The sequence below is a fragment of the Oryzias latipes genome, chromosome 11 (assembly GCF_053564925.1).
Source record: "Oryzias latipes strain Hd-rR chromosome 11, Olatipes_Hd-rR_3.1".
NCBI lineage: Eukaryota > Metazoa > Chordata > Actinopteri > Beloniformes > Adrianichthyidae > Oryzias > Oryzias latipes.
In genome coordinates this window covers 12,008,408-12,030,537 of record NC_136247.1, presented here as the reverse complement: position 1 = coordinate 12,030,537, position 22,130 = coordinate 12,008,408, and the positions used below count along the sequence as shown (strand labels likewise).

Here is a 22,130-nt window from a genome sequence, read left to right as displayed (position 1 = left end):
ATACTGCCTTGCAAAAAAGATATTCTTATCATGAAAGGTTTTAAATAGAAAAAAATCTTAATTTAAGAAAACACATCTTAATGACCAAAATTTCTTTTTTTAATTGATAATTCTTGGTAAGAACATTTTTCTTAACCCAGATTTCTTTTTCAAAATTCTTTTTTTTTTTTACTTTTTACAAAATGTAGCCTTTTTTGCAGTATTGTGGTAGTTTACTAGCCACATTTAGAAGATAGTTATCTTAAAGTTTTATTTTTTTCTGTAGTAAGTGGAGGCTTAAACATGATATTTTTACAGCATAACAGGATTCCAAAATCATCATAATAAAATCATGTGCAAGTGCTTAAATAAATATTTCCATGTTAAGCTTTAACCAATCAAAGTCAGCTTTTGGAGAATATTTGAAATTCTAAAAGTATGAGAAGCTATATTGGCAAAATGTCAATTCCCAAAAAATACTTTGACTGCTATTTTAGCAAAAACTGTAAAACACATTGAGTTTAAGTTTTAAGGAGCTTTGCAGACAAATAAATTGTCTCTCATAATTATAACTTTAAAAAACTTTAAAGACAAAGTCTCCTAGAAATACTGTACCACTAATGTGGTAATGATTAAACCATAATTTTTTAACTTCTTAAAGTAAGTGGTAATTTAACAAACCTGAGGATATTTGGCCAATGAAGAAAGAGTGAGCGTTTTCTTATTGATTTTTGTTTACTTGCCTGTGATCACTTCCACGACACACTTAGCCATTCCCACCATGATGGAAGCATTTTCATTACTGAAGCCAGTGCCAGTGATTGTCAGAAGAGTGCCCAGGCTGTGAGATCCTGAAATGAAGCAGCTTGCTCAGATGCAGATAAAGCCAATTACCATGAGTACTACATGTATGTACATGCAAGAAACATGTAATGAAGTCAGTAGTGTATAAGGCTATTAAGAAACACACCCTCAGATGGGCTGATTCCGGTCACAATTGGAGTGTTTTTCTCTGTCCACTCAAAGCTGCAAACTCCAGAGCACTTTGAAGGAATGCCGTTGATGTACACCTCCACCTGCAAATCAGTGTGGCAGATATCAAATGCTCCATCTCAATTTTAAGCATTGAGAGTTTGAACAGAGCATAAATCCCTGAAGGCAGTAAATCTAAAAATGCAGCAGCATTGTCTAAAGAAACACAAGATTCAATCTGCAGGGTTAAGACTAGGGATCAGACAAACAGGCTTGACAGCCAAACTACAGTAGAGTCATATCTGAAAACAGGTGTTTTAGAAGTATAGTTGTACCTGTGGTTTGTTTTCCCACACTCTGAAGAAATCTCCAGTCAAGCCGCGAATCATCAGCCCTCCCTGCACTTCCTCCACGGATGAAATGACTACATTGTTGCCAACAACAGATGAGGAGTCGATCTGAAATAAATTAGAATTAAAGCCAGGATTAAAGTGTATAGCTTTTAGAGAAAACAAGAATTGTTTGTCAATTGACAAAAAAATCTGTGCTAATAAACAAAAGTTTTGTGCAAAAAAATAAAACACAAACATTTAATTGACTTATAGACTCTCAGTGGCATTGTTTCTACCACAAACATCAGTTGGTACAATTTTAAAAAGTTAATAAAAGTATCAGAGGTGAAGTCGGACCTTTATCAGAGGCTGGTCTCCAGGCTTCGTGAGCCACTCCACCCTCCAATTAGGACGCCTGCAGTTGCCTGATTTCTGAACCTGGACTTGCCCCATGCCTTCAATTCCCTCCAGAGCATATTTCAGATCCTTCTCACTGATGTCCACAGACAGATCTGACAAATATAAAGTCGCATTTAAACCACACATAGTTTGGATTTTAAGTAATATTTTCTCTGACTGACTTTCCTTCCAAACTAAGGGTGTATTCAGACTGGGAAAATCCTTTGTTTGATTGGGTCCGCTTCATTTGTTTTGGATTGAGTCCTGAACCTTGCGTTTGGTCTGTATTCAGACTGGCATCAAGGGGCCCATTCTGTTACGAACCAAAGGTTGTAAACAAAACCACATGACTAGTGATCTCGTCAGTCATTGGCCAGGAACTACAAGGGCGGGTCAAAACAACAAGAGAAAGACGGACGTGCTGCGTTATACAATTCTCATCGGGACATTTAACTTATTCATACTTTTTATTTCAATTACGGTCTCCTTTTTTATTTCAATTAGAGTCTGCAAGATACTGCAAAATAAGACGTCCTTAATACAGAAGAAGTTTAAATTCCACACCATCTGCTTAAGTCTCCCCAGATGAACTGCCCTGGATAAATAATCAACAGAACAACATGGAATGTTTTTATTTTTGTTGCTTAATCCAAAGCCATGTTTGAGCTCTGCTTCTTTACCTTTACACAATGACTTCTGATGCAAGGATTGCACAAGAATGACAAAGATGTGCAAAGTGTCCAGACAGCTTGTGTATCTTGGTTTCATGTCTGCTTGGAATTTCTAAATGTGACTCAGTCACGAACAGAGACTTTCAAGCTGTTATTCAACATCATATTATATATCTACCAAACCATGCAGACAAAAGAGGTTTTATTTTTATCCCATTAGGGTCATTTCAACAGTTAAGACTCAAATGGTTCTAATTGACTCAATGTCTCCTCACTTTTTGAGTTCTCCATGTTATGTTTCTGTTTTTTTCATGATTCATTTTTCACATTTAGGTTCTGTTCGGGTTTTTAACATTACAACAGATGCATACATGTTATTACATCAACTATTCTTTATTCTTCCGCCTTGAGGTCTATCACAGGATCACCTTTAATGGCATCAGAGTCTGCAGATCAACTGTAAAGCCTAAAAAAGTCTGATTTCTTGAAAGCATGACATTTTTTAAAAGATTTTTTTGGTTTAATCTCAAATATTTTTAGTTGTTAGTATCTGTGTTCAAGCCATATTTTTTTTATCCTAACTTTATTGATATTTTTGTTATTTTATACATCTTTTTTTGTTGCTTAATAGCAACATGTATGGATAACTATTATTTACCTTTCACTTGGCCTCCAAAAATCTCCACGTCAAAAGTGCCACTCAGAGGAGGGGAGGCTTTGTGAGGGCGGGTGATATTGACGCTGGCGCCTGCTTCCATGAAAACGGTTGCCTCGTCACTGCTGTTAGACGTCTTTGACTGCACAATGAAAATAAAAGAATTTGATTTTTTTTGAGGTTCTTACAGAATTTATTTCATTAAAAAAAAACGGCAGATATAAACTGGCAACCGAGGAAAACAACTTTGAAAACGTCTTTCTTCCAGGGGATTCGTCCATACTTTTCTGTTACGTTTTATGCATTTGCCAGTAACATAAGATCTCTTCAGTAACATCGAGCAAATTATATAACACTGTAAAATCTGAAAATTTTCAAGCATTTTTTTTTTTTAGATAGAAACAAAGTCATCCAAAGGTTTACATACCAAGAAACCAATTTGAAGCAGTGGAAAGTCAAATCCACAATCCACCGGTGTTGCTTTGATTGTGTAGCTGAATCGTGAAGCCTTAGATTGATCTTTGGTGACGGTGAACGCTTCAAAAGACTTGCCAGAGCTCTCAAAGGGAGGGGGCCGTCTCTTGTTGGGAATAACTAACAAACAAAAGGGCAAATGAACCAATCAGATTAAACAACACAGAGTGTAATATTCAGATATAGATTCATCTCTTAGAATAAGTTTAAGTTATTGGGGATTTAAATTGCTGAGGTATCATTCAAATCTTTATTGAAAGGAAAAGAAAACTTTACTGAATGGTACCATTTTCTTCATTTGTGGTGAGCCACTTTCCAATGTAAACAGCATCCACATAAAAATCAGCTCCGGAGTTGTCTTTGTAGAGGTAAAGTTCCAAAAGGGTGTATTTGCTTCCGATATATTCCGTCTGCAGGGAGCTCAGCAGATCAAGGCATTTATAGCTCCATCTGTAAAAAGAAAAAAACAAAAAATTACCCAAAAATCCTGCTGAAATCCTCACAACAGCCCGTGTGGCTCATAATGGTCACTTTTTGGATTTTACTCACTTGGGCTCCTTGTTGAAAAACGTGTTAATTTTTGCTAGCTGTGTTATAGTTTGGCCATTGCTTTTTTCATAAGTGAACTTTATTCCAACTTCATCTTTCAGTCCTCCCGTGTAAGCAAAGCAAAGCTGGAAGAAGAAGCATTGATAGTGGTGTGAAATATTTGAGCAATAAAAAGTTCAAGAATTTATGTTAAATGACAAAGTCTTGCAATAATGGTACATTTAAAACATGTGTTTCTTACTGTGGAGTGCTGACTCAGTGCCACTGGTCCATAGCTGACTCCAGGCTTTTTGGTGTAGCTTTCCGTGAAAAGAACTGCCGGGTTCTTTAAGGACCACAAACCGCAGAAACCAAAGTGGTTGACAGGAGTCCCTGTCTGAGCACTGTTAAACTGATGAGACCAAAAAAATTAAATAAAAATCAAACACAATAAGTCTTTGTCCACACTTATATATACATAAGATTTTTAGTTGTTGCTCCTTTTTTCTCAGTCAGAAATGACATTTCTATCATAGTCAAATTATGAGACAGAAGTCTGATAATATCAGCAAGAATCCCACATTTGAGCCACTTCCTACTGACTGCTTTTACACATCTGGCTAAAAAAAACAAATGAAGTATGATCACTTTAATACATTCAAATATGCAAATATATGCAACCCTCTCTATGTATTGATGGAAACTGAACGGCACAGAGCAATGTTGGGAGCTTTTCTTTAATAAATATAGGCTTTAAAAAAAGGTGTTAATGGCTGCTTTGTCTATTCACAGCTCCAGTGTCAAATTTCCTAAATAGTCAGGGGGCTGTCCACGGCCCATTCAGGGGGCTGGGCCTTGGAATTAATGGATCCCCATTATATCATTTCTGCACAGCAGTACCAAGCCAGACTTTTTCTGACTTTTTTTTGAAACTGCAGTTCTTACATTTTTGTTCAGGGTTATATCGGGGGATCTGGGTGGATGGACGGAGGAATCTGGTGAGGGAGTGGTGCCAACTGTGTGTGATTGTCCTGTGTTTTCAGTTTTAATGAATTTTCACATTTTTTGACTATTTTCTTCGCTTTTATGTAAAGTGCTTTGTGTTTTCAATTGGAATGAAAGACGCTATGCAAATAAAGTTTGAGTTTGAGTCTATATAACAAACTAATATAACTAAAATATCAAATCTCTGCCTGTTTCAGTTTCCTTCATTCTCACTACTATTATCGGTTTTAATCTCTTACAGGTTAGCAGATTTTTTTAAATGCCTTTCACAAGTTTTCTATCACTTTTAGGGGTTTTATTTAATTTTATTTATTTATGGCATTTTTAAGGGATTTTTTAAAAATCCCAACTGACCTGAGAGTTGTCATTCTCAAAGTCATTGAAGTACTTGACATCAGGCCCCTCTGCACTCAGGATCTCAGAGGGACACTTGGCACTCATTAAGTCCTCCAGAGCCGACAGCACCTATTTCATCACATTAGCTTGTTGTTAGTGTTGACATTTTCTGCAAAAGTGGTTATAATTCAATCAAAATGAAATTTTGAAAAACAAAATACAGTATTTTTATGATGACAGACCTCAGACTCTGAAGCATTGTAACTGATGGGCTTTGTCACAACTCCCCCCCAAAGGAGAGTAAAGGTTCTGAGGCTGCTGTGTCCCTTGGTAACCTCGGTAACTGTGATGTTTGTGTCTGAGCCAAACACCTCATACCAAAGAGGCTCAAAATCTCCTGAAATCAGGGAGGGCAAAATATGAATTCATTTTTTTTTTTTGCAATAGACCATATAAAGATCTAATGCATGTTTCACCTTTTTAAACATGACTGTGGACCCGGACAAAATCTTGTGTTTTTTTGAGTCTTTACCTCTGTTGGATTTAAATGTGACTGTGTAGTCAGAGCTCTGGCTGGTTCCCTGCTTGCTGACCTGGACTGTGTCAGGCTTGATGGACCACAGGCTGTTTAAGGCTGCCTCCACCACCCCCGCCGAGGCACCGACAGGGATGGGCCCTAAGAGGGCAAAAACACCCCCTTGAGTGTTGCCAAATAAGGCTAAAATATTTTTGATCTACAGCTCTTGTTGAGTGGCATCTAATGTTACCGGTTTTGGCAAGTCCGTAACCCAGGCTGTAGAAAGTGTTTCCACAAAGATGGTCAGGACAGTTGCTGCTCACGGTGACCTCCTGGACTTCTTGGACTGCTTTAACATCAGCAGGCCATGAGTTGAACGTGATCACCTGAAGACGGGTTGAAATGAACACAATGAACTACCACATTTCAGCAAATAAGTACACCCTACAAGGATAGCAAAACTTGCAGAACTCAAGATAAAAGGCAGAGATATTTACAACAATCTCTGTGTAGTTTCATATGTTGTAATATCAAGGTTTAACTTTAAAAAAGTTTAAATTACGGTAATCCAGGATTTACCATAAAGCAGCATGTTGCTATCTGGCTAGGAAGTTAATACTGCACCTGCTCCTCATCAAAAGCTTCATATGTAGCAATAATCTTCTGGACTTCGTTTACAGCGTCATCTGTCTGGTCTTTAGTGAAAGAACTGTCCCCCCGGAACAAGCCAATGTTGATCGAAGCTACTACAGCATACTCTTGGTGCAGAAGCTCCATGTAATAGCTGCAGGAAGAAAAAACAGTTTTAGCCTGTACACAGTAAATTTAAAGAATGGACTTGTGTTTAAATTGAAGCCAGGCTGACAAAACATACGGTTTTCCTTTCTCCAAAGACAGCACTTTGGATTTTTGAGAATCCAGTGTGTAGTAGTTGGACACGTAACGTGGCTGTGCTGCAATTTGAACCTGAAATAAAAAAAATAAAAAAAAAATATTGAAACTTTCATTGATTTTATACCATTCACAAATGCAACAACTTAAGCAAGATACATCATAAAAATGTTCCTCAGTATTAGACTTCCATATAAAAATGTCATGTAATACCTGCTGAATTAAACTTTTAAAATATAAAAGAAATTAAATGTGTATTTCAGTTAAATTAATAAAGTGTTTAAATTATGAATGAATTATCTTTACCTGAATGGGCTCTAATGTAACCAATGGTGTTCTTCAGGGATCAATTCTAATACCGCTTGTATTATGCCCAAACTGATTACCGGTAGACAGATACTAATTCCACCATGGTATTTTCCATAGGATTACCTGTGAATGTAGTGTGTCGGCAGTACACATTGAGACCCTCTATGAGGTCTGTGTGATTGAATTATTTTAAGTGCAAAGAAGAAAAAAAACATGATATTCAGTTCAAGCCTATGGATTGTCTATGCTTTATCATTTTTAGAGCTAGGAAGAGCTAGAATTTTATTTTTAATTAAAATATAATTGTGCCTGTCATGTTAAATACTCATAATATCTTTTATATGAAGTGGAGTTGTGTAATGTTTTTGTTAGTTGCTTTAAGGTTGTTATTCTTATGTACCGGTATGTGAATTTTTTGCCAGTATTTATCATAGTCATTTACATTTTGTTTCTACTACCTTTCATTTCATATCAGCATACAAGTGTGTTTGTTAATAATCCACATTTGTTTCTGTTTAAGGTAGGTGTTCCTCTTTGTATGCAGATGTGTGGTTTTAGTCAAGTCTGTCTCATCACTTCCCTTTACAATGTGTCAGGTTTTTGTTCAGGTCTGTATTTTTTTTCCCATAAATATTAATTTATTAACATTGTTCATTATCCTGTTTGGCTCCTCCAAGTATGCTCCTTCCCCACCCCCAAAAAAAGAAAAAAAAACATTTTCATGGCACTTTTTTCACAAAAGTTGCACAACTTGAACCTTGGTGGAGTACAATAGACTCTAGTGAGATGAGTCAGAAATGTTAAAAATCTGAAAGCATTTAGAGATACAGACTGTCCTCACACCTGATCTTCTGGACGAGACGAGTTGCTAAGGTAGAGTTCACATCTGTCATCACAGTGCAGGTATATAGTGTAGTTGCCACTGGCTGGAGGCACAAGGAAACCTCTGGTTCGAGAAGTGAAGTATTCTATTTCACGGGGGAATGTGTGTGGGAGGGAATCGATCAACTGTGACCAGTAGCCGGTTGTGTTCTTGTTGTAGCTGCGGATGTCAGTCAAGTAACGAGGATTCGTGTTGTTCCACGCCTCCACCTTCAAGCCTCGGCCGCCTAAACACACGTCAGATGACATCTATCAAAATGTTGAAAAGCAGGTCTTCCAGTCATTTATCAAATCGCAGGCCCACACACACTTGCTCTAGGACCCATTCTATCCCATCAGTTAAATTTAATTGATAAAAAACTGTGATGAAACAGGAAACCCCTGGAGAGAAGGATATAAATCAAAAGCACCATAAAATTGTTGCTGATATTTTAGGTTTTTCTTATGTAAAAAAGACAAATTTAAAGAAATGTATTTCTCGGAAAAGAAAAACATCTGTTATGATACAATGCCGATTAAAGCCAAAAGTGATGAACGGTGGCTTTGAACACAGATCAAATGGAATCTCGTTGCTGCAAATTCCCTTTAAATATTTTTGTCGATCAGGTAACAACACAAACAAAGCAGCCAGATGCATCACACCAGCAGACAAACAGGTGGAGAAGGCAGCCTGTGCTCACCTGGGTACACCTTTCTGTTATCAGTCTTCATCTGCTGTGCAGCAGTCCTGCATATAATCCTGTCATCACTCACACTCTGGACCTCACAAGGCAAACCTAAAAGATAAGTCAAGTTTTTTTCTTTTAAAGGTACAATGGTACAACAGGTGCATCACCAGACATTGCATTCCCCACATTCCAGATGTTTTTAGCCAACGAAAAGGTGTGGTTATTTTGGGATCGATAGTGCTGTCGTAACAGATTAACGATGTTAGCATTTAATAAGAAAACTATTAGTTTGAGCAGCTTTGAGCAGTCAATAATTATTCTCAGTTCATGAACAAAAAATGTGACACAAGTCTGACATTCAACTGATTTCATGTTTCTTGTGTTAGTATTTTATTTATGTTTTCATGGAATTATCATAAAACCGATGAGATATCTTTTGGATACGCTTCAATAGTGGCTTGAACAGAAAAATATTTTCATTAATGATAAAAATCATTGTTGTAATCAGCAGCTGATAAGACTCATGACAGATCCTCATTGTCACGGTCTGCCGAGTCTTTGAGCTTTTTGAAGATGATTTGTTTGTTCAGTATGACAACTGACCCGCTCTTTTGTCAGAAGGAATCACAGATTGTGTCCAGACAAAAGAAGGATTACCTCAAATGAATAACTTGAACTTCCAACAACCTTATATTTTTTTATAGAGACACAAAGCATTAACCCTGATAATGTGGAACACTTATGTAAAACTGCAACTGCCTGAACTATGAGTTTGCAAAGCGGTCAAAGTCCTCGGCTTTCAGGTGGTTCTTACCTCCAACAAGAACGCGTGCCGGCTGATCAGTTTGGTCAAAGAACTGGCCGTGAATGGTCAGCAGTGTTCCTCCCATTGTGCTGCCCTCCGAAGGAGAGACTCCGGTCACCTCTGAACGGATCAACCATAGTTAGCCGTGATTAGGATAAATGTGGGAGAAAAATACATTGTTGGGTGCATTTCTTTTATGTGTACCTGCAAACGTCTGAAACATGGAGAGTTTGTCCAGTGATGAAACCCAAAACGAACTTTTGTCTGGTAAACTCCTGCAAATTACGAGCATTGTTAGGGACACTTTTAAGATACTTGTGCAAAATATTTAGTGCATTACCTTCCATATTCGTCATCAAGAATGTAACTCATGTTGTGATGACCTGTTTGAATACAATTGGATTACCATATAGGAGTTTGGACAAATAAAAGAATAAATGGCTGAACTCATCTTACCAACGTATGTTCCAGTCATTTTGCAGCTCATGTATCCCCAAGTGGAAGTTTCTGAATCCAGCTGAAGGTTGTACCTTTGAAAGTGTTGGAAAATTTGTGAATTACTAGCAATATTTTGCACATTGAGATCTGTTAAATTAGGTAGATTTGACTTGATTCAGTGTGATTCCGACTTAAAGTGCCTAACATCACCGATGAAACAAAATGGTGAGCAATATTGGAGCCTTCTAGCCGTACAATTTTCAGATTCCAGCTCAGATGAGGAAAACAAAGATGGACATGGATCTTGTCATCTACAAGCAGATGCATCAGAATGCAACAGAGTAGGGAGCTTGTTGCTTCCCATTATAGCTTCTATGTCACACCTACAAGCTCTTTACAACATAATTTTTTCGTCTGCTCCTGATTTACAAATATTTGAATATAGACATACCCAGAAACGCAATTTTAAGCTTCATTTTTTATGTATCCTCCATTATGAGAAAAAGGCCACAAGAACAGGAACAAGGAAAACAAAATTTTTCTCAAAGTGGGTTTTTAAATTCTTTGCACAATGAAAACAATAATCACTGAAGTTGCAATGCCAAATTTACATTGTATTAGCCTTCAATGTGAGGATGCGGATTGATTTTACATAAAGAGAACATAGCACACTGAGGAACACAACACTTACAGATTATCTGACTCAGGTATGAGCAGGTCACAAGGCATTCCTCCCATGAAGGATCTGCAGTTAAAAGAACCAGAACATTTCAATCCTGCAAGGATATCGCTCGTTTTGCTCCGTAGGTAAACATTAATTTAAATAATGTTCCTTAATGTTTCCAATGTAAATATAATTTCCTCTGCTAGTCATTGTAAATAGAAAACAAATAGGATGAGAACATGTCATGTGTCACACCTCAGGAATCGCACATTCAAGCCATTGGAGCTCAAGTCGGTGTTGCTTCCGTAAACGTCTGAGTAGATCCGTCCTCTCACCGTCACCAGCGTGCCTGCACAGTAACAGAGGGTCTATTGCAATGCTCATAGCAGACTCAATGCAAACCCTGTGTGCAGCTTTGTACCTGGAGGGCCGCTTACAGGACTCAGGGACTGGATGGTGGGTGTTCGATATGAAACCGTCTGCAAAATGTGACAAATAAAGCATGGAATCAATGAGTGAAACCAGTCTGGGACTTTAGCACTCACTTGGTTAACCAGTTGAACTTACATAAAAGCTGCAGCGGTACGATGTGTAATAACCATAGCATTTATTGCTGTTTGGAATTGGAATGCCATCCACATTCACATAGACCACATATTGATCCTGTGGCATAGACCTACGATGGACAAAATATTTTTAGATATGTATGCATCTCATTTTTGAAGAATGTGAGTGTTATCAGGGTGCCTGGTCTCTGAACCTGGTGTAGCACTGGATCTGGTTGCTGTGTGTGGAGTCTCTTTCCACATCGCAGGGAATGGACAGGGAACTGGACACCAGAGTCACACGGTTCCCAAACGTGTCATCTTTTGGATTCAGTTGGAATTGTTGTTCCTGAGCAAAACCTGCACAAAAGAAAAACAAAAAAGTGATCACAATCACATGTTTTTATAATTTAGGAGAAAGTCATCCGGCTGATGTGAGAAAACCAGTCGCAGGTGATATACAACCATGATTTCACAAAGATTCTATAGTATCATTTGTACAGCAAGCATCACCCACTTTGCAGGAATGTGCAGTATAGTTCTAGTTTGAATGAAGTTGTAATCTTATACAAACATTTTCCTCCAGTTTAAAAACTTATCAAGAATTTTCCTGTCATACCTGACGTATTTTCTGTCCTTCTAGCTCTGGCGTATGAATAATTTAACGAAAAGGCAAACAAACTCAAGAAATGAACTAAAACCATGAGATGAGAAGATATTGAAAATTTCTGAGAATAGGTACCAGATCAGAAGAACTAATAAACTTTAAGTTTTTTTTAAGTCCTGAAATGTATGTTTATGTAAAAAGAGAAAATAAATCTGCCTTTTTACAAAACCACTCCAGCTGTGGACAAAAGGAGTGAATCGAAGGAGGTGAATTTTTTTACCTTCTCCAACGATGGTGAGACGTGTTGCTCCATTAATGCTCCCTCGATTTGGAGATATGTACGTAACGCGTTGAGCACCTATGACAACAGCAAACTGATTTTCAGTTCTCAGAAGAGACTGTTGATTTTGAACCAACAGTCTCTTCTGAGTGGGTTTTTACTGCACTTACTGCAGAAACAGGAGAGCGCCAGCAGGAGCAGCAGCGCGGACTCCATCATCCCGGACACCTACGGGCTCCACCTGCTTCTCACCGATGCAGCGGGACAACCTGAGCCACCTGAGGCCTCAAAACAAACAGACACCTTCAAAAATAATCTATTTCCTCCAAAAAAAAAATAGTCAGGAAAATGAAGTCGAAACAACCCAACAGTTTGATAAACCAAAATAAATCATAATTTTCCAAATTCGCCAAAAAAAACAACAATGTAACTAGTGAGTTAAATTAGCATTCAGATGATTATTTAGACGGAACAAAACTCACTTGAGGCCAAAAAAAAAAGTCGTCTAGGAGAAGCCAGAAGTGCGGTCGGGTGTCTGCCAGCATCCACTGAGCAGAAACGGCTATTTATGCTCTCACCTGAAGGTGGGAGGAGCCTGTTGCCCCTAGTGATACTTCTGATGAAAACAGGTTTGCTGGAAAATACAGTTTGGCAAAAAAGAAAAGAAAAGACTCTGTATATAGTCAACTTAAGCAAATAGAATTAGCTGGTGTAGTATATGGACAATTTCTGGGTGAAGTATCTATATTCCTTTAGAAAAAACCACACAGTTATTCTCTTCAATATCAAGTTTGATAAAGATTAGAAAAATGTCGTTGTGATGGATGAGGCAATACCAAGTGATGGCAGGGGCGGAGCTACAGCGAGATAAGGTGGGCAGCTGCCCCCTCCCCAACCCCCCTCAATTTTGGAGTCAATATAAGTATCTTAATTGCCAAAAAAAAAAAAAGAAATCATCAATACAAGCTTCTTCAGGCATTAATAAAAAAAATAGCTCCGCTAAAAGAACTGCCGTGTTAATATTAAAAACAACAAAACAGTTTGGAACACATTTTTTTTTTATCATTTTAGTCGCAATGGCCTCCCACTCTGCTGTTCTCATTTGCCACCCTTCCCTAGTCTTCTGCCCCCTCTCACTCCCCCATAAATGATTTAGCTCCGACACTGAGTGATGGCAAAATCAAGAAGTTAACCGGAGAAAGGAACTCAGGGAAGAATTGGAGACGGTCTGCAAGGGTGAAGATTATTGGAGCATTTTGGGCAGTAACCCCCCAAACTGGAGGAGTGGCAACAGCCTGCAAGGGTGAAGATTATTGGAGCATTTTGGGCAGTAACCCCCCAAACTGGAGGAGTGGCAACAGCAGATAACTGGAAAAATCACATATATCTCAGTCCAGAATAGTGTTGTGAAGGGAACTGTCAAGATAGGCTACTGCACAGGATCCTCGTGCTCCCGGGCCTCTGGTATAGGACCTGAGATCATGTGAGAAAGCACCCACAGAGAATAAGAAAAACCAAAAGTGTCTTTTTAGAATTACACATACTGACCCCTTTCCAGGAACCTCAAAACAGATAACCGATTTAATGCTGTTTTTGTTTAGTAGATGTTGATCAAGCCTTAGAAGTTGGGATGTAATGATTCATTTGAACAATTCGATAAATATCAGAATTTATGGTTGCTGATATGATTCATAGTCGATATTGGTTTATTTTAAAAGATCTGATTCACTGACATAAAATAGATCCATTCAGGACATCTTTAGCCAAAAATTCAACCAGGTGAAGTTGTCCAGATTCACTGCATTTCATGCAGGATAATCAAGTGTACATTTAGTTTGTGCACAAACAAGCACGTAAACAAGAATGAATGGCAAATCCATTCACAATTAAGTTTCATAAATTTCCGCCCACTGTTGTTTTTAACATCAAATTAATACAAACAGAACATTATTAGAACATTCTAGAACACTGTATTGTCACGTCTTTGCTAAATCCAAAGTGTTTCCACACTTTGGACTGGAATGATGGTTGATCCTTTTTTGCTGTCATCACGTGTTGTGCGCTGTCATGCACTTGGTCATTTTTACGTTATAGTAAAATAAAACTTCCGTGTCTCAACCAAAATAGTATTTTCTAATATTGATATAATGAATTTCTTTCATTTTGACACTATTTTTTATAATGATATAGGTCGATTCGATAAACAACTTGCCTCAGACACATCATTCTAGTTGTATCATAGGAACATAAATTGATTCATTAATCAAGCCGATTAATTGTTACTATTTAAAGGTAATTTCTATTTTTTATCATTATGTAAAACCCTTAATAACCCTTTCTGTCTGCATTAAAAAAAAGTACTGGAACACATTGTGGAACCACACCTTAGGAAATACTTGAACAATGTTGTCCAGCTAAAAGAAATGTGATCCTCACAGAAAGATTTCAAAAAAGAATAGGGACAGACAGTGAAACAACAGAAAAAAGCTTCCAAAAGGTTTGTGCACAAATACATCCACACTAACATCCATATGATCCCAAATAACACACACAACTGGGTTGCTGGAACCTATCCCAGCTACAGTTGGGGTACACAACAGTAGATGGGATACCCCACTCCAGTGTGGGCTACACACTGGACAAGTCTCATGAGGGAATTTGCAATTATCCTAACCAATGTGAAGAGGAAAGTAAGAGCCTGGACACCCTCAAACAGAGCAATGGCAGTCACACCGCTACCCTAGATGCCTCCCCTGTGTGTAGAGGCATCCATCCGCAGTCAAACTTAACATCAGCCACTCAGAAACATGCAAGGTACAAACCAGATCTCTGGAAAAACTTTAGGAATAAAAGCTTTTCTAAAAACGTAAACTCATTTTGCCTCTGCCTTGCCAGGTTGTGTTACGCACAACTTTGTTTGTTAAAGAAAATGCTGCTGGGGCAGTTAAGGGACAGGGGATTACTGTCGACAGCAATGTTAGTCACACCCTGGTGGTTCTGTGACATACAGAAGCAAGAACAACAGCAGATCTTGAAGTAATTATACGTTTTTCAATGGCTCCAGTCCTGCCGACCCTACAAAGGCATTTCAGTCAAAAAAAAGGACAAAGCTGAGAAAATTTAGTCAATCAGTCACACAACTTTGAGCCTTTTGCAAGTTTTTACATAATAGTGGCCTTGTGGTAGGGTGTCAGCCCTGAGACCGGAAGGTTGTAAGTTCAAATCCACAGTTGAGCAATACCAAAGACTCAAAAATGGAACCTGACACCTCCTTACTTGACACTCAGCATTAATGGGTTGTGGGATTAAACCACCCAATGGTTGCCAAGAGTGGCTGTGGCTGCAGCTCACTGCTTCCTCAGGGGATGGGTCAAATGTAGAGAAAAAAACAACTACCGTTAATAGGAATTATTTTTGAGTGCAAATTGTGGAGAAATGAAAACCTGAACGGATAATGGATAGTTAAGTAAAAATTGTTTCACTGAGTTCTAAAATTCCAGACATTAAACAACTGGTACTTGTAAAAATTTTATACTTTTGTGCTTTTGATTGGCCAGAATTTCTCTCATTGTTTAAAAATAGCAATAACTGCTTTTCTAGGCAAATGCAATTTTATTCCCTATTTTATTGTTATCAATCTCAATCATGTAAGCGGTTAGACAGCGCTGTTAACTGAGTTTTTTTTATTTTCTCACTCAGCATGTATGTGGGATGAGCACATGATATGAAATACACGCTCAGATGCTTTCAAGCATTCAAATGCTGCTTCTGAAATAACCAAATACCTACCCCCCTCACACGCAGATACACACAAAAAGCTTCTTTAGAGTCCCTTGAATACTTCACATGCTCACACACACAAAAGCTCTCACTCTGCCCACACACCACAACAAAGTCCTGAAACACTAATGATCCCCTGTCACTGGGATATTTATAGCTTGAATGGCGGAGAACATCTTCTCTATTATGCTTATAAATGGAAAAAGGAAGATAAATGCTGATCAATATGCTGTTCAGCAGGTTCAACTAGACTCAGTTGGAACAAAAAACAAACTATTCAGGCTACCCTCCTAAAAGGCACAAAAAGATAAGTTCATGCCTCATAAATATTTGATGGTAGATACAGATTTATATTCAAGTAAAATCAAATTATTTCCTCCCAGAGAATGAAATTAAACTGAAGCTGCAAACAGTATTGAAGGGTACGTTTGCTTGCATTCACCATTGAAAATCATAAATAGCATCTTAACTTCAGTTTAAATCTATTGAGCAAAATAAAAACAGGCATTGTGAGGTCAGACTTTTATGAAAAGTCATTTCCTCAACAAAGGCCAGATAAGCCTGTTTTTACGACGAACTGTTTTGTTTCTGTATTGGTTGCGAACTTCTTTTTTTTTGGTTGCTGTTGAATTTTTTTGTTTAACTGTTACAAATTTTTTCGGAGTCCATAAAAGAAAACATCGGAAAGCGAGGACTGTCCCATGACAAAGGTTTTGAATTTAAGCTTACAGAGACTGCATTTTTATTAAACATGTACAATGAATACTGCATTATTGCAGGACAGGACATTTTTAAATTTGACAGAAAAACTCCTCTTTAAGTTTGTTGTGCAGTTACTGGTGCTTTGTTGACACTGTGATCAGGTTGATAAAAGCCCAAAGAGTTTTGTTATTAAAAAAAAACGTTTAAAAATGTGATTTGAACTTATAAAAATTGTAAATGTCCCACAATTTGAATACTTATATTGAAGTGGTTATGTATTTGAATAATATTTGTAGATTAACCTGAGTTGACGCTTTAGTTCAAGGTTTTTTATTGCACAAATGTCAACATCTTACTTTGTCACTACTTGTTATGGACAAATGTGTGTAAACCTTTGGGGCTGTGCTCGACTCTGACCTCATGTTCTCACTGTTAATAAAGTGTCATATTTTATTGGATCAGTATTCTGCTAGGCCTTGCAGTATTGTTTAAAATCTGTGCTAAATGTTCTTCAATGGTTTGTATGTTTCTAAAGAAAATCTTACTTTCATTGTGGTTTTTTGCTTTATATAATATATTATATCAGGTCTAACCCAATGAAAAAAATTTAAAATAATTGGAAAAAGAAAATAAAAACTAGAGTAATTAGCTGTAAAACGGAAGTAAAGATGCAGCAGTTACTGCATTTTTATTTAACAGTCTTGAGTAAATACTGCAGCATCTGAGACACATTTTTGACAAATTGTTTACTGGAACAAATCACTCAGCAGGCGATCTGTCTGAGAATACAAACCGGTTTGAACCAAACAGACAAAAGAAATATAAGACAACAGTTTCAAAAATACCAAAGTCTCATTTTTATTTCTTTGAAATAACAGAATAACATCTAACATGAATACAAAAAAAGCACACAGTACAAAAGAAAATGTACATTGAGCATTGCTTACATCAATAATACTTCCGCTTTGAGGCTCTGTTGGGTGATGGACGAAAAACTGAGCGCCATTTGGTTCTTATAGGGCGGTGTGTTGAGCTAGAAAAGCTCGGATTCTCTGCAGGAGCTCTTTCTTCACATTGTCAGGTACAAGCGCTACACAGGAGACACAAAGAAGAGCTGAGACGCGACAAAACATGGGAGAAACAAAACACAGCTGTCTGCACGGTCTCTATCAGGGTCAGTTTTTTTACACATCAGCTGCAGATGTCTGGGTACTTTTTTCTAAATGTTCAATGAAATAAGAAAGAATTTGTCTAATAAAACTGAAATATATTCATATTCATTCACTCCTCACTCACACTGATGTATCCACAGCTGCCCTGGGGCAGACTGACAGAGGCGGGGCTGCCAGTGTGCGCCCCTGACCATTCACACACCAGTGGAGCAACATTGGAGGCAGGGAGGGTAAAGTGTCTAGCCCAATGATACGACAGTTGATGGGGGGAGCGGGGATCGAACCGCTGTCCCTTTGATCATTGGACGACCTGCTAAACCCCCTGAGCCACTACTGCTCTTTAATGTGGTTCTTTTTTTTTTTTTATATCAGATTTAAAATTGGTTTTGCACGGAAACAGGGAGAAGAAATATGTAAGTGAATTCTAGAAGAAACAATCAAAACGGTATTGAAAAAGCTGAATGTTGAAGGAAAAAAAAGTCTTATCCTCATAGTTCACCAAATGGAGCCTTAATGCTCCGTTTCTCATATTTTAGCTAAAAAAATCTGATTAAGTTTTAAAAATCTGTGTTTGGTGTTGGGGGGTCCCGGCTGCCGCTGCTGCTGTGGTGGGGGCGCGGCTGGGCTCTCTCCCTCTTTTTACATTCTATCATCCACCCCAGAAGAACAAACACTCACTCGAGCACAGGTGCTATCTCACCTTTGCACAAACAGTTTGCGTGACTCAATGAAATGTTTCACGTGTTAGTCTGAATGCATAAGTAGGCGTGTGTGAATGTTAGTGGTAGTATGTCCATGTAGACTTGTTTGTGTGTGAACACTTTGGAGCCAACATGTGTGTTTGTAACGTTTGAGAGTGTGTGTGTGTGTGTGTCTGTGTGGACAGGCCCAGCCCATTTTAGATTTTTCATGCATCTTAACCTGTCAGTTGTGATCATAAAGCTCCAGTAACTGTTTGCTTTCTGACGCTTCATGATCTTACCCTCACTACTATAATCACCCCTCTACCCCCCTCCCTCCTATCTGTCATCCCTCTCTCTTCTTTCCTCCTTTTCTTTTTTGTCTGGTCCGACAAAAAAATTTACAAATATACTTAACATGAATAAAGTTTAGCTGAAATTACAAAAGGGATTTATTTAAATATACATCTGGTGTATCATGAGATTCATAACCCTGTTGTAAAAGTAAAGTATGTCCAACACAAAAGGCATTCAGCTCTCATCAGTTTGCTTTGCTGTTGGACAGGACAAGTTAAAAAAAATTATTTTATATACATTGAGTTATCTTCAAGTAACCACAAAAATAAAGTACTGAATACAATTTTTTTTTAAACTCTAATCTTGTATAATTTTTATTAAAAATCATGTAATCTTATGTTCAAGTTATGCAATTTTTGAGCAGTAAATGACTTTCCTTTGGCCAAAAAAGAAAAACGGTGAAAGCTACTGCAGACATTTCAAAAACATGAATGAACCAGATTCCTTTTTGCACTGAGAGTGAAGACACCAGCACTTCTATAAAGTTGAATGCCCAGCTTTTGCCAGCTGAATGTGTTGATTTTATGTGCAAACTGGACTGGAAACACTGTATTTGAATCCCAACAAAATTTGCATAGTGGCATGTCAATTTACATACATAATAGACCTAGTTTCTGTTGCTTTTATTTTTAATGGTTTCTTAGTCACAGCAGTGCAACACCTAAAGTGAAATGCTTAATCCCAAACTTTTCTTCTGTTTTTTGCTCAGCTGCAGGAACTCGCACAAAGGCTGTGTCCGAATTCTAGTCCCCTAGAATTTGATGCTATTCAGACACACGCTCACTACTTGTTTTAAACGGCAATTATGACATCACCCATTTGTTACAGTTAAAACCCCCAATAAATATAAACACCTTAAGAAAACTATTTATGAATCCACTGTGTTCTGATGATGGAAACTTGGAGGATTTATAAAAACACATTTAAAAAAAAAAAGACAAATCATTTAAACACAATGGAATGTTGCCTATATTCGCTAATCTAGTGAGCCTCAATGCATACTAGTTTTTTGCCCACTTTTGGGAAGTTTCCATGGCACTGGATTTTGGAATTCTAGATCGAGACACCAAGAGAAAATGTAAAATGCCGAATATAGTGCACTAAGTAGTGAGGGAACTCTGACACAACCAAACTTTAGGTAAAAGCCTCTTGCACAGGTTAAGCCACCCTATACATTACATATTGGATATACAAATTTTCATTCAATATTTAGAAAATATTACCACTTTATTTCCTGTGTCTATTTAAACAATAATTCAATCTTTTTGAATTATTGTTTAAATGATATTTCCTTCTCTAATCTGAAACTTGTATGTACAGGTATGCCGTTGTATGTTTTGTTGGGTGTGTGGGGGTCAGCATTGTGTGTGTTTTATATTTTTTCTTGTCTTTTTTAATCTTTGTTTGGTCAATACGTTTGTACAATGTTTAATCTAAGTATTTTAAACCCCTAAAATCAACCATATTGCTGCTTAAACGTGCTCCAAAATCCCTGTTTGTAGTTTTATTAAAGGGGTTTAAATTTGTTATGGTTTTATCATGAAGTGAGCGATGTTCAAACTATGAAAATCTGTGATTATTAATAATATGTGATTTTTTTGGACATACAGTAAGGAAAAAACTTTCCATCAAACCTTCAAGATTCGGGCAGAGGCGTTATCAAAGTAAAAAATTTACAAAAAAAAGTAAAATAATGTGAATCTATAAAGCTGAGAAAGATCATAGGATTTAACGGCTTTTCTATTTGTACTGGATGAAGTAGTGTATTGTTAGACTTGGACAAATAACTAAAAACATTTGAAGTTTTTTTTAATTAAGTCTTAAGAATATAATATTTTGCTATATGATCAGGTGGTTTATTTGCTTCACACTGTTTTGGAGCATGTGTGCAGCTTGATTTCTGCCCCTTTCCCACCCCCTGCTGTCGTCTTGCAGTACCTCTGCCTTTTGGTGTGACTTCTGTTACCAGGTCTTCCACAGTCACGTGCTCCAGACCCTTTTCTCTGACAACGTCTGAAGAAAAACAAACGAGCACAGGGCCTCATTCAAAGTTCTCGTCTCTTTCCCCGGTACACATATATCATACACCCACCTTTGCAGTGAGCCTTCAGTTGATCCTTCCAGCCAGACTCTACCAGCTTCGCCCTGAGCAACTCTTTCAACCTGAAGGCACGCGTTTGACGGGATAAAATGTATCAGTCTGCATTTTATTGTCTCAGAGACCTTCTGCGAATAAAAATCCCCCTTACCTCTCGCGTTCCCCCATTTCTATCAGCTTCTGGTTAATTGAAGCCTTCAGCTGGTAATCTTTGCTCATGATCTGTCAGAAATTACATGCATACACTAACAGGGTCAGTTTAGACATTTTAAAGCAAAGGAAAGCAATATAATACCATTAATTTTAAACTGATGAACTGGCAGGTATGAATTACTTTTCTGGGGAGAGATCAGCTGGAGAACACAGAGTCCGTTCGCAAAATTCTTTCGTCTAAAACATCGAGAGTTTAATAGTTCCGCTTTCGGAACGCACTGATCAATCTACTGATTAAAGCGAAAAATAAATAAAATTATTTTTTTAAACTAAACAAACAAACAAACAAACAGAAAACGTTTCTGAAAATATAAATATTTTTTCTTAGGAGATATTAACTCAACTTCCCACGAGACCCCAGGTAGTCCGTCGTAATAAAGTTCCGTGTTGACAGAACTGCAAAGGGGTTGTCCTGCTAACTTCATTTATCGAGCTTGCAGCACATATTTTCATTAAATCGTGAAGAAGATAACAACTACAAACACATGGCTGCGTCTAACTACTCACTAAAGGTCAACAGAGACCTTTTAGACCCCAAGTTTGAGAGTTATAGGCTGTCTCTGGATCCCATACCGACATACAACGTGGAGCTGGATGCTGGTGAGGGACGCCAACAAATGCTGGTCTTGTTAGCAAGTTCGCTAGCTGCTATTTTGATTACTGTTTTAAATTGCCAAACATGCTAGCAGCGAGATGTCTTTCAGATGTACATTGTTGAGTATTTACATGCTTTTATAATAATATAAAACAGGAATATAGCCAGTGTTGTAATTATCATATGTCCAAGCTGTAATAGTACTGTACAGCACGGATTAGTTATTGTTTATTATTTATGTTTAAACAATATCACACATTACTTGGATTCTGTATCCTTCTTGAGTTGCTATTTTTAAGTAGAAGTAGAATAAGTAGAACAATACTCATTCACATCATGAGGGTTTTTATGGTCTATGACTACAACTACTACTAATATTAATAATATTAATACTTAACTACTACTACTAATACTAATAATACTAATGAGTTCTGTTGACTGCCTATTGAATGCAGAATTAAAGGAATACAGTACACTTATTTAACAAGAAGAAGACAGACAACTGTAAGGAAACACTGAATAAACACGTTCATAAGGACAACAAAATTGTATTTTAAGTTTTTGGCAATGAAGGCT

General features: G+C 37.5%; 3 protein-coding genes across 5 annotated transcripts in view; 1 reads left to right on the top strand and 2 right to left on the bottom strand.

Annotated features, from left to right (window-relative positions):
- pkhd1l1.1 (PKHD1 like 1, tandem duplicate 1) overlaps positions 1-12,565 on the bottom strand; it is a 42,786-nt gene extending 30,221 nt beyond the window's left edge. Inside the window, exons 1-29 of one of the 2 annotated variants that reach the window (XM_011481025.4) lie at positions 12,440-12,565; positions 12,128-12,242; positions 11,958-12,035; positions 11,286-11,430; positions 11,093-11,201; positions 10,947-11,004; positions 10,781-10,874; positions 10,553-10,606; positions 9,880-9,953; positions 9,764-9,806; positions 9,628-9,698; positions 9,433-9,543; positions 8,631-8,726; positions 7,912-8,177; positions 6,743-6,834; positions 6,493-6,652; positions 6,119-6,254; positions 5,884-6,027; positions 5,594-5,748; positions 5,370-5,480; positions 4,273-4,422; positions 4,032-4,156; positions 3,769-3,932; positions 3,436-3,602; positions 3,012-3,150; positions 1,641-1,795; positions 1,287-1,409; positions 950-1,055; positions 723-830 (exon numbers count right to left, since the gene is read on the bottom strand). In XM_011481025.4, coding sequence (XP_011479327.1) covers positions 723-830; positions 950-1,055; positions 1,287-1,409; positions 1,641-1,795; positions 3,012-3,150; positions 3,436-3,602; positions 3,769-3,932; positions 4,032-4,156; positions 4,273-4,422; positions 5,370-5,480; positions 5,594-5,748; positions 5,884-6,027; positions 6,119-6,254; positions 6,493-6,652; positions 6,743-6,834; positions 7,912-8,177; positions 8,631-8,726; positions 9,433-9,543; positions 9,628-9,698; positions 9,764-9,806; positions 9,880-9,953; positions 10,553-10,606; positions 10,781-10,874; positions 10,947-11,004; positions 11,093-11,201; positions 11,286-11,430; positions 11,958-12,035; positions 12,128-12,176 — 3,283 coding nt within the window. In that variant the 5' untranslated portion in view covers positions 12,177-12,242; positions 12,440-12,565. The remainder of the gene's footprint in view (positions 1-722; positions 831-949; positions 1,056-1,286; positions 1,410-1,640; positions 1,796-3,011; positions 3,151-3,435; positions 3,603-3,768; positions 3,933-4,031; positions 4,157-4,272; positions 4,423-5,369; positions 5,481-5,593; positions 5,749-5,883; positions 6,028-6,118; positions 6,255-6,492; positions 6,653-6,742; positions 6,835-7,911; positions 8,178-8,630; positions 8,727-9,432; positions 9,544-9,627; positions 9,699-9,763; positions 9,807-9,879; positions 9,954-10,552; positions 10,607-10,780; positions 10,875-10,946; positions 11,005-11,092; positions 11,202-11,285; positions 11,431-11,957; positions 12,036-12,127; positions 12,243-12,439) is intronic. The other variant, XM_078954802.1, reaches the window with a different exon arrangement.
- A 4,707-nt stretch (positions 12,566-17,272) lies between these two features.
- Positions 17,273-21,221, bottom strand: LOC101173720 (transcription and mRNA export factor ENY2). Of its 2 annotated transcripts, none has more exons than XM_004074089.5 (5): positions 21,081-21,221; positions 20,898-20,968; positions 20,741-20,811; positions 20,587-20,661; positions 17,273-17,529 (listed from the first exon to the last, which is right to left on the bottom strand). In XM_004074089.5, exons 2-5 carry the CDS (start codon positions 20,963-20,965, stop codon positions 17,453-17,455), a joined length of 291 nt encoding a protein of 96 aa, XP_004074137.1. In that variant the 5' UTR covers positions 20,966-20,968; positions 21,081-21,221; the 3' UTR covers positions 17,273-17,452. The 2 variants fall into 2 exon arrangements, with proteins under 2 accessions (XP_004074137.1, XP_078810927.1); XM_078954801.1 differs by lacking the exon at positions 21,081-21,221 and adding an exon at positions 21,042-21,075.
- Positions 21,222-21,313: 92 nt separating this feature from the next.
- nudcd1 (NudC domain containing 1) overlaps positions 21,314-22,130 on the top strand; it is a 37,407-nt gene continuing 36,590 nt past the window's right edge. The window contains exon 1 of the mRNA XM_004074087.5: positions 21,314-21,559. Coding sequence (XP_004074135.1) covers positions 21,445-21,559 — 115 coding nt within the window. The 5' untranslated portion in view covers positions 21,314-21,444. The remainder of the gene's footprint in view (positions 21,560-22,130) is intronic.

Excerpts from the sequence above, each read along its gene's own strand:
- LOC101173720 (XM_078954801.1), bottom strand. Across the intron at positions 20,812-20,897 it reads GAAATGGGGGAACGCGAGAG|GTTGAAAGAGTTGCTCAGGG; the intron begins GTAAGGGGGATT and ends GCGTGCCTTCAG. Across the intron at positions 20,662-20,740 it reads ACTGAAGGCTCACTGCAAAG|ACGTTGTCAGAGAAAAGGGT; the intron begins GTGGGTGTATGA and ends GTTTTTCTTCAG.